At 38.2% G+C, this 12,500-nt stretch overlaps 1 protein-coding gene across 1 annotated transcript; it reads left to right on the forward strand.

Annotated features, from left to right (window-relative positions):
* The first annotated feature begins 6,509 nt into the window (after positions 1-6,509).
* LOC121376773 (leucine-rich repeat protein SHOC-2-like) lies at positions 6,510-8,003 on the forward strand. Its single transcript, XM_041504548.1, has one exon. It carries the CDS (start codon positions 6,510-6,512, stop codon positions 7,851-7,853), a length of 1,344 nt encoding a protein of 447 aa, XP_041360482.1. The 3' UTR covers positions 7,854-8,003.
* The last annotated feature ends 4,497 nt before the right edge of the window (positions 8,004-12,500 follow it).

Here is a 12,500-nt window from a genome sequence, read left to right on the forward strand (position 1 = left end):
TCATTATAAATGGATTTTTTTTTTTTAATCCACAAAGTATTAAAAACATGATGAACATCTTACACAAAAAAGACAATTCAAATTCAATAAACAAACAAATTTATTTAATTATTAAAAATTCACAAAGAAAAAGTTTGTAACCTTTGAAATTCGGTTGTCACAGACTGTTAATTTTAACTAATGTTTATCGGTTGACCGAGGTGAAGTAATCTTTTAATGATGTTTGCGAGTTCTTGATGTTTCTCTCGAGTGTGTACTCTTCTGTCATGGCTTCCAAACTCATGGGTTGGAGAAGTCGATTCTCGCTCGTGGCTGCAAAGTTTTTTCCGACTTTTCAGCGTTTACAGGACATCTCTATAGCACAGTTCTGGCTCGTTGTCTGGTTTGTCGTCATCGTCAGAGCTGTCATTTTTGTGTTTATCTTCAATCCTTTCTGCTGGTTGGTAGGAACTGACGAGCTGTGCTTCCCACTCACTGGTATTGGGATTCTCAGTCGGAATGACGTCATCGAACTGTACAAACTCGGCTACATCTACGTCACGAGATAAAGTGGCTATCATCGTAGAGAGAGGCACATCGACGTTGTCTTCATCATCGTCATCGGGCTCCAAGGTGGCGGGAAAGCCACACATCTTAAACATTTTACAATCGTGGTGGACTGCGTCTCTCGCCACGCAACACTGATCCAATTAATAGCGTCCAACACAGTGACATATTTACACAGTTCAGTCGCACTTGTACAGCTATCCATGTGAGAAACCAACGACCGTGTTTTCGGTATCGGGTCTTGGACGCCTTAATTATACCTTGGTCCAGTACCTGCAAAACCGAAGTCGTGTTGGCAGGCAGGAACTTTACTGTCACGTTGCTGCAACTCAAGTCGCGACCATACGACAGTGCATTATATATGAACAGAAGAAACTTCCTTCGCTGGCGTCGCATCTCTCTGTTTAGCTGCTGGAGCCAGTCGCTAAACAAGTGGCAATTCATCCAAGCTTTCTTATTAGCTGTCCGGGTAACTGGCAATGACGCTTGGTTGATGTTTTTAAAACAACGAGGATTCTTGGGCTTTCCGATCACGAGTGGTTTAAACTTCTCGCCCGTGGTACTGCAGCATAACAACACAGTTAAACGTTCTTTTCGAAACTTTGCATCCTTTGGCTGCCTCAACTTTTTCGGCAAATGTCTTATCCGGCAGTGTCCTAAAAAAACAGACCAGTCTCATCGCAATTTAAAATATCTTTCGGCTCAGTCTCCTATTATCGTCGGTAGGCGTGTTATGTAATCATGAATGTCGTCATGATCGACACCTGCACTTTCACCGCTCACTGTGAACTGTTTGATATTGAACCTAGACGTCCATGATGTCAGCCAACCAACTGATGCTTTAAAATCGGCAATACTCAGCTGCTCGGCAAACTGATATGTGTAGTGTTTTGGTCCGTGCCTGCTGAAACCACTGGTGCAATAACGTGTTCAGGTTTTGAAACTTTGCATTTTGCCGGAGTGCTCACTACGTTTTAGTATGTCAGAGACCGTCTGTCTGCCGATCTTGTATTTATCTGCTAAATCCTTGTACCCTAACGCAGGATTTGATTTAAATTCTTCAATTAACTCAACTTTTGTTTTTAAGGATAATTCAATGCGCTGTCGTTTTTATCCGGTGGTTCAGCCATGATAAAAGCATGAATAAAAGTGAAACCGCTTTAGAATTCATATTTATGCACGGTATTTTTTTTGACAGTCTCAACTCAACACAGTTGTAAAACTTACACCCCTTGCGTATGTACGCACACTAACACTAATCTGGTTGATCTAATGGTGTAAGTAATGACAAGAACAAGTGACCGTGTCGTTCATTTAGCTATTAGAGCGGATCGGTCGCGTGGCCGTTAATTATCAATTTTGTTTGGGCAGTCATCAAACCGACGCCGACTGGATGCCGATGTGGACAGAGTTAATCACACCAAAACCGGCTTCTTTGTTCTTGATTTGGCATCCGATATCCGGAATAGACAGATGCCGGATTAGGCAAAAGTTAAGTCATAATAAATTAATGGTCGCTGGACGGGACCATGAAACTGTGCCGGTTTATACACAAATCCAGTTTAGACAAATGCCGGTTTATACACACACACACACACACACACACACACACACACACACATATGCATGTTTATTCCAACGCAAAAGGCACACAGTAAGGTTTTGGGGTTCAAAAGAAAATTGGCTATAGGTTTTATTCCATTTACCCAAATAAAGTAAATATATTAACCTTTTATGAAAAAACAAGTGCCACAGCTAATCTCTAAACTTGGCTCCATTATGGGTCAGTGAACATGTCTCAGTGTTACCTACGAATTCCACTATCACTGTTTAAATATGTTAAAATCATACCAAGAACTTTTTTTCACATAATTCAAACTGATGGTTACCTTGCGTGCAAAAAATACAGTGTGATGTTAGAAAAGGGAAAACCTTTGTCCGAAGTTCTCCTCTCTTGTTTTGGGTGTACTTTTAAACTGCCTGTGGGAAGATGCATATAAAAGATCCCTTGCTGCATTAGGAAAAATGTAGCGGGTTTCCTCTGATGACGACGTGTCAGAATTACCAAATGTTACACATCCAATAGCCGATGATTCATTAATGAATGTGTTCTAGTGGTGTCGTTAAACAAAACAAACTTTAACTTTGTTACAGTGGTGTAAGTAATTTGACCATTACTAGTACTGTCTATTTCAATAATGAAAACACCAGTCTTTATATATCTGGACATTTCTCGTTTTGGTTTGAAATACATCATTGAATATGAAAGTATGAAATTCATTGACAATAAACATAACAGTACGATTTATTTTCATCATTAACAAAATATTAACAAAGTATATCAAATGACATGTTTATTCATTTAGTTCAAAATACAAATGCCAAAAGAACTGAAATAATGTGTGTATATATTGTATTCGAAGGTAACATCAATTATTTGTAGGTAAACAGTCAAAGTTGTCGTTCAAACTGTAATTACATGTAAACGAACGTAGTTTGGCCATTAGGTTATTGTTTTCCCCCTGTACTTTACTTTCTTTCTTTCTTTCTTTTCTTTTCAACCTATAGTTCGTGCTTATATCCAATTAAGTTTCAAGCACACTGCCATAGGCACACACACCTCAGCTATCTGGACTGTCTGTCCAGGACAATTTGTTAGTTGTTAGCTGTTAGTGGTTGGTGGGAGAGAAGAGAGTGTAGTGGTCTTACACCTACCCATTGAGTCGTTAAACCTCGCTCTGGATGGAAACCGGTACCTGGCTGCGAACCCTGCAACTACCAACCTTACGTCTGATGGCTCAACCACAACACCACCGAGGCCGGTTGTACTTTTTAAAGATTTCATGGGATTCGAGACATTTGCCAAGTTGAATACCGAGTAGCAAAGATTTTCTGTCATTTTATATTTATTTATTTATTTATTATTATTGTTTATGTTTTGGTGAGGCGGGGGGGAGGGGGGGGGGCTTCATTTTGTTAAAAATCCATGAACGGTCGAAAACCCCTTCATCCCTCTGTCCTCACTTCAACTCCAAACGTGATGGCTGCAGTGGACTGGCTGTACTGATCATTCCTGGCCCTGCAACATCTGTATTGACAGTGGTGGTTTTACTCATCGCTTCTGACTGTGCACAATCTGTATTGACTACGGTGGTTTTACTCATCACTTCTGCTGGCCCTGAAACATCTGTATTGACTACGGTGGTTTTACTCCTCACTTCTGGCCCTGCAACATTTGTATTGACTACCGTGGTTTTACTCCTCACATCTGTCCCTGCAACATCTGTATTGACTACGGTGGTTTTACTCGTCACTTTCTGAACCTGCAACATCTGTATTGACTACGATGGTTTTACTCATCACTTCTGGCCCTGCAACATCTGTATTGACTACAGTGATATTACTCATCACTTCTGGCCCTGCAACATCTGTAATGACTATGGTGGTTTTACTCATCACTTCTGAACCTGCAACATCTGTATTGACTACGGTGGTTTTACTCATCACTTCTGGCCCTGCAACATCTGTAATGACTATGGTGGTTTTACTCATCACTTCTGGCCCTGCAACATCTGTAATGACTATGGTGGTTTTACTCATCACTTCTGAACCTGCAACATCTGTATTGACTACGGTGGTTTTACTCATCACTTCTGGCCCTGCAACATCTGTAATGACTATGGTGGTTTTACTAATCACTTCTGGTCGTGCAACATCTGTATCGCCTTCGGTGGTTTTAGTCATCACTTCTGGCCCTGCAACATCTGTATTGACTATGGTGGTTTTACTAATCACTTCTGAACCTGCAACATCTGTATTGACTACGGTAGTTTTACTCGTCACTTCTGAACCTGCAACATCAGTATTGACTTCGGTGGTTTTACTCGTCACTTCTGAACCTGCAACATCTGTATTGACTACGGTGGTTTTACTCGTAACTTCTGAACCTGCAACATCTGTATTGACTATGGTGGTTTTACTAATCACTTCTGACCGTGCAACATCTGTATCGCCTTCGGTGGTTTTAGTCATCACTTCTGAAACTGCAACATCTGTATTAACTACGGTGGTTTTACTCATCACCACCTTTTAGTTTTGCCTGCCACCCTATAACAGTGTAAAAGACAGTGTATGTGACCCCTCTCCAGTATGGGTGCCTCCCTCCGCCCCCCCCCCCTGCTTATTATAATACACAACTAATACATTTTGCATTACATTATATGGAAGTATACAACATGCCAACATGTCTACAAATGAATTACAGTTATCTACGAATACACAATGTTACCTGCATATACACGATGTTATCTACGAATACACAATGTTACCTGCATATACACGATGTTACCTACGAATACACAATGTTACCTGCATATACATGATGTCACCTACGAATACACAATGTTACCTGCATATACATGATGTTACCTACGAATACACAATGTTACCTGAATATACATGTCGTTACCTACGAATACACAATGTTACCTGAATTACATGTCGCTATCTACGAATACACAATGTTACCTGAATATACATGATGTTACCTACGAATACACAATGTTACCTGAATATACATGATGTTACCTACAAATCCCAATTGATCACATGGCATTATTAATTGGAATGCGGGGCGGGACGTAGCCCAGTGGTAAAGCGCTCGCTCGATGCGCGATCGGTCTGGGATCGATTCCCGTCGGTGGACCCATTGGGCTATTCTCGTTCCAGCCAGTGCACCATGACTGGTATATCAATGGCCGTGGTATGTACTACCCATGATCGATGACAGCGTGTCTGGCGACATCCCAATGAACGTTTACGTCAACGTTCGTCCTTGTGGCCGATTTGGAGGAGGGTCCGTTATGGTGTGGGGTGGCATCACCATGACTGCCAGAACCCAGCTGCATATTGTTCATGGGAGCGTCACTGAGCAGTACTACCGTGACAACATCCTTGCACCGATCGTTCCTTTGCACGTCAGACTGGACGTCATTTTATTTTTCTGGACGACAACGCCTGTGCTCACAAGGAGTCTACTGGTCACTGCGTATCTGAAGCAACAGAACATCACCACACCTCCATGACCAGCCCTAACCACAGACCTTTTACCCATTGAGCACACGTGGGACATCATTGGACGACGTCTCCGAGAACGTCAACGTTAGCCAACCAACTTGGCTGAATATGGCACCACTCCCCAAGAGCAATAGGACAGGATCTCCAAAATTTCATTGAACGTTTAATCAGGAGCACGCCACGTCGGACTCGTGCGTGCATGACGAACCGCGAGGTTTTTACCTGTTACTAGTGCAAATATTGAAAACGTCAAATTGACAAGCACCACCCCTGTTGCGTATCTGTGTCTCCTCCGGACATACATCACTATCCTGGCTATAATCTTAATGTCAATCCCTTGTCATATGAGTGCTTGTGTTTTACCATTAATTATTATTGCAATAAAAATCAATACATCTCTGTTATATTGTGCTATATTTGAATATCCCCTACTTATTTTGAACATGATATATTATTATGTTAATACCAGTGTAAATTCCCAATATTTTGATATTTTGCTCAGCTTTTCACAAGATGATTGAATATAACTCTTTTTTTTTAATTGATGTAATTCGTTATAGTATTTATGTGCTGGGGTGTTGTCACACATTCTGTGATGTATTCGTTTACCATAGACTCCTGAAAGCTTTCACACAGTTAGAGGCAATTTCCCGATACAACGTTTCACTGACAAAATGATCTCTCATTATATGCTTTATTTTCACCTTGTATGTACATTGTTATTTTCTATGAAAATATTCGATTCTAAGTTTCATCCATTATTCATTATTAGGTGCTTTAGTTACATCAACAACAAGAATAATATAATAATAATAATCATCATCATCATCATCATCATCATCATCATCATCATCATTATCATAATTTTATCACCATTCACGTTTCAGATGTCTAATTACAAAGGACTGTTTGTGTTGCTGACTATAATAATCACCTGCACCCAGTTGGCTACATGTGGCGAATGCCCATCATCATCGCCATGCTCGTGTTCTGGGAGAGATATCAAATGCGATGCTAAAAATCTAATTTCTGTTCCTCCCTTGGTCGGTGCTCCTAATACAACGTATCGCCTGTTCTTGAATAGAAATCCGAATCTTGTGATCGGAGACAATTCTTTTAGTAATATTACACTAGAATATGTAAGTTTAGATTCCTGCAGGAACATCTCGATAAGTAGCAATGCTTTTAAAAATCAAAGAAAAACTTTGAAAGAACTTTATATATCGAATACAGATTTAACGAAAGTTCCCGAGGAGCTAAAAGACTTGGAGGCACTACAGAGTCTGCACATTAAGTCTAACAAGATGCAACAGTGGGATTTACTTCTGATGGAGAAGCTAGGGCTACGCCTTACCACGCTCGATATCTCTCGAAATGGATTCACGTCTTGGCCCAAATGGCTAAGGCACATGACGAATTTACACTGGTTGGAAGTTAGTTTAAACACATTCGGAATGATCCCACATGATGCTTTTGATGCCTTTCATTTAAGGCTAAACTACCTGGATATAGCAGAAACGGGCATCAGTGATATGCCCACAGGTCTTCAGACTCTGCATGCATTGACAGGTCTAAAAGTTGGTGGGAGGACACTGTACGATTCAAGCTTTTACGAAAATTGGCTGCCATCGCGTATATCTAGTTTGAAATCCCTGATTATTATGAACACCCATATAACAAAAATTCCACTTGGTGTTCACCAACAGTGGTCATTAACCTCACTGAATATCCAAATAAGTGACATAAATTATGTTGAAGAAAACGTTATGCCAAAAAACCTGACTGAGCTTATTTTGGCATACAGTTTAATAACTCGAATTCACGGAGGATTCTGTAACCCAAACTTGAAAGTTTTGAATCTGGGTGTTAACAAGATCACAAGTATTGAAAAATACGATCTAAGAGATTGCCAAAACTTGATGTCTCTCTATATCAGAAAAAACGAAATCCATTATATATCACCTACTGCATTTGTGAGATTGAAACACTTATTATTCTTAGACTTACAAAGAAACAGGTTCATCCATATCCCAAAAGCTATTGGACGCTTGCATTCACTTAGTAATTTGTATCTTGACGGCAACCACCTGACATGCACGTGCCAAGATGAATGGTTCCTACAGTGGCGTTACAACAACACACAAACAGAACATATTACTGGACAGTGTGAAAATTTGGGCATTGATCTTAAAGATTTCAAACCTCACTGTTCGCCGATTTTTGTTGGATAGCAGACAAAGAAACAATGCTATTCTGCGGCCGATAAGAGCTAATACGGAATAAATTCAAATTCAAATTCTTTATTACTTTAAGTTTTTACAACTTATCAGCATTATACAAAGATAAACACATAATAAATAAATAATGTACAGGATAATGGTGGAGGGTGATTTACCTTATTGAATACATAATATATACTTACATACATGCATACATACATTCATACATGTACACACACACACACGCATACACACACACACACACACACACACATACACGCACATATATATATATATATATATATAACTAATTCAAAACATACGTTTTACTAATTAATATATTAGTTGGCTATATGTCATTATTGAGCATATACCACAGGTAAAGTATACTTTTGTGCTATCAGGTGCAGGTTCTGTATTGTACAGCATTATACAATTTATTCCAATAGTTTATTTCTTACATTATTTGCTCGTACTAAATATTTCCCGAGGTTATTAAGTTCATTAATATTACCAGTACTTAGAAGTTGAATAAGTTTAAAAACGCGTGGATGTCTTTGGCAATAACGTTTTATAAATATGTTTCTTATATTATTGAACCTAGTACATTGGAGAATAAAGTGATACTCGCCTTCTATTTCATGTTTATCACAAAGTGTGCATATTCTTTGAGATATTTCAGTGTTTTTGTATCTACCCAATTCTATATTTAACGGGCCGTTTAAATATTACGTAACGCTATTTTTGTCAAATTTAGATACCCTTCCTCCCTATGTAACGCTCCGTAACGCTAGACCATACACCCCCCCCCAAAAAAAAATAAAAAATAATAATAATTACGTAACGCTTGGAGACCCTCTCCCCCAACCCCGCCATTCACACACAAGTCGTGCGATCAGAGCCGGTTTAAGGATCCGTGGAGCCTGTAGCACAAATAACTGCGGACCCCCTTCCCAGGATATATATTTTGCAACCCCCTCGGGGAGAGGGAAAAAATTACCCGAAGAAAATAAATGTACACCCCACCGCGGGACCCACTGAAGCTCGGGGACCGTAGCACGTGCTACATGTGCTACTAAGATAAACCGGCTCTGCATGCGATAGGTGTACTCTTGCCATTTGGGAAAGTGCCGATACGCATTTCAACGCTTACAATCCTTATATATTGTATGTATGTATACCTTAGCTACGTTAAACATTATCGCCGTGACAGAGCGTTTATGAAAAACACAAAACAAAATAAAAGATTTCAGTAATAAACAATTTAAAACGTGCGTTACGTAATACTGTTAAATACACCCACCCACCTCATGTAACGCTACATAACGTTTGGACCTACACCCACCCACCCCCTCGAGCGTTACGTAATATTTGAATGGCCCCTAATATCCCCTTACACAGTATTCTGTACTTTAAAAATGTATATAATTAAAATTCCGTTATATTCATTACAATACCACCTCGTCCCATTGTTTCAGCCGTTCTCTATGAATGTAAAAATTACGTCGTCGGGGAACGTCATATCTGATGACGTCATTTAATGTTGGTACTTTTGTCTTATTTACCGTTATTGTTTATGGACCCAAAACTAATTCCAAATAAAATATGAACTTTTATCATTGTTATTAGTAAGAATGTTTTAAATTTAACTATAATTTGTGTCTGTTATTATTATTATTATTTTAAATCATCCTCAAGCTTATATGTAACGGCTACGCCGATTCACACAGTTTGAGAATGACTTTGTTTTGTACATACCCAGATGAAAGTAAATGAATGAATGAATGAATGAATGTTTAACGACACCCCAGCACGAAAAATACATCGGCTATTGGGTGTCAAACTATGGTAATGCAAATAAATAAAGTGATGATCAACATCAATATAAAAATTCAAGGTTTAAACAAAAACAGTGTAAAGAACTGTGCCAAAAATACAAATACAAATATCACAGAATTTTACGGACACCGAATTTTACTCTAAACTTCAATTTGTGCTGTATTGGCCATTCTCAAAGAGAATGTTACACCCCTACACCACGGTGAGGTTACAGCACGCGCAGGGGAAAAGTAAATGAAAGAACAGGCAATTCTTAACTAATATACAGTGATATGATCTTAATCATTGGTATCCGGTTCTTATATTTATGTTACTTAACATTCTTAATTTTAAATGTTATCGACCTATATATGTCTATATTCTGTAAACATTGAAAATTAAAGATTATATATCTGATTTGAGTACCGTAGTTGTTTTTCCCAAATAATTTAAAAAAATATATTTTAAAGGGGCATTCTTGAGTTTACTTCCTTGTAAGATGCTTCCGACTAATAAAACATTTCTATGATTACATATTAAATAAATTTCTTGTTTAGAATATCAGTGTCTGTATATTCAATGTGTTTCTGGTCGTCTTAATATTTGTAAGAAACCCAAACTGGATTTTGTCTTCAAATAATTTCGTACATATGAAAAAATAATATTTTAGGAAATAAAATGAAATTTAACCTAGTACAAATATTAGAACGATCAGAAACACGTTTAAATATACCGCCACTAATATTTTATGCAGAAACATATATTTCATATGTAATTACAATCGTTAAAAATCTTTGTTAGTCGATAACATCTTTAAAATTGCAGCAAACTCAGGAATGTCCCTTTAATATATTATTATCAAATATTAACTATGCAAGGCAACAATATAAAAAAAACAAAAAAAATCTGATAATGACCAAGACCATGGACTGTAGTGTTGTTGACTGGTATATTGTGTGTATTTACATACCTTAATGGTGAAATGTTCGACTCCAGACTCCCTGGCTGGTATATAGAGAATGACTAGATAATGACGTGGGCTATCGGTTTTATCCCGTGAAGGCAAGAATGAGCATTTCTCACTCGTCCTGAACAGGATAAAGCCTATAAAGCCTATATCCTACGTCATCATCTATTTATTATCTTTATCCTGCAGACCATAAAAATTAAGACTAAAAGCTAGTATTCCAGCTACTTTCTGGGGCGTAGCCAGAGAGGACAAAACGCCCAGGCAAACCCAGACCTGTAAAATAAATATCAGTGTAATAGGAAAAATAAAATAAATCTGAGGAAATTCCAGACGAGACAAGCGCCTCATCTCCTTCCTGCTGGCTACGTCATTGACATTGTACGATAACCTAGAGGGCAAATGGACGATTTTGTAATGTTGCTATGCGTGTGACGTCTTGGCTGGCATGTGGACTGAATTCATAGGTTTCATTGTGATACAATGAAACCAATAAATTTAGTACACACGTCAGCCAAGAAGTCATCCAGTGTTCCCGCCATGCTACATTCTGTGAATAAGTAATATTTACAAACAAGGCGTGCGCTACCGTTTATGTCATATTGTGATATGTGAATACCTCAAATCCATCCTGCAATCACTGTTTCTATTGACAGATATCCATGACGGATAAAGCAAAATCATATATATATATATATACATATAGCAGCAGAATATGACTTTTAACGTCACTCATGTAACGTCACATGCATAGCTACATTACAAAATCGTCCATTTGACCTCTAGGTCATCGTACAATGTCAATGGCAATCACAGGATTTATGGTGTTAACGTCTTTATCAAAAGTTGGGTGCACCTCGAACTTGGACCCAGCCGGAATTTATTTGGTTTAGTACTGGCTTAGCATAGCAATTTGTGACTGCTATACATCGATACATTCACAAAACGACAATATATATGATGAGACATGATATATGATATATTATATAATATGATGTATGATTTGACATTATAATTAACGCTTATAGCATATAAGATATTCATAGAGACGTATGAATTAATCCTTACTAAATTGGATAGGGCGGGACGTAGCCCAGTGGCAAAGAGCTCGTCTGATGCGTGGTTGATTTAGGATCGATCCCCGTCGGTGTACTATTTCTCGTTCTAGCCAGTGCACAATAACAGCCTGTTATATCAAATGCCGTGGTATGTGCTATCCTGTCTGTGGAATGGTGCATATATAAAATATCCCTTGCTACTAATGGAAAAATGTAGCGGGTTTCCTGTCTAATACTATATGTAAGAATTACCAAATGTTTGATATCCATTAGCCGATGATTAATAAATCAATGTTCTTAGTGTTGTCGTTCAACAAAACAAACTTTAACCTTTTGCTAAACTGGAAACAAAAATATGTTATCTGAGATTTCGAATCATGACATTGTATAAACGTGTACAGATTAATTTGAAATATATTTTTTAAGTTTACAGGACATTTTATTTAAATATATGACGAGAACTATTAAGAAAATCAAAGTATGTGCCTACCATGATGAAGTCAGGACTGCAATGGTGGCAATGCATATCCTGCAGTAGAATATATATATATATACTCTTCAAAAAAAGAAACGCAAAAGGGTACAAATGGGTTATAACTCCGATTTTATGTTTCCTACCGGTTCATGCTTTGTGAATATAAGGTCATTGCATGTCCCAAACACATTCCCACGGTTACATTCGATAAAACGCAGCTACTGTACAATAAAGTTCCAAAATGTGAATATTCGTAAAAACGCAGCCACGTGCAAACCATGTCACCACTGCACGTGCGTTGTCTGCACGTGCAACATGAACACCGACAGTATAAAAGTACA

The sequence above is a fragment of the Gigantopelta aegis genome, chromosome 7 (genome assembly GCF_016097555.1).
Source record: "Gigantopelta aegis isolate Gae_Host chromosome 7, Gae_host_genome, whole genome shotgun sequence".
Classification (NCBI taxonomy): Eukaryota; Metazoa; Mollusca; class Gastropoda; order Neomphalida; family Peltospiridae; genus Gigantopelta; species Gigantopelta aegis.

What these genes read in the sequence shown, in the direction of transcription:
- LOC121376773 (XM_041504548.1), top strand. Translation starts at nt 6,510, where the DNA reads ATGTCTAATTACAAAGGACTGTTTGTGTTGCTGACTATAATAATCACC.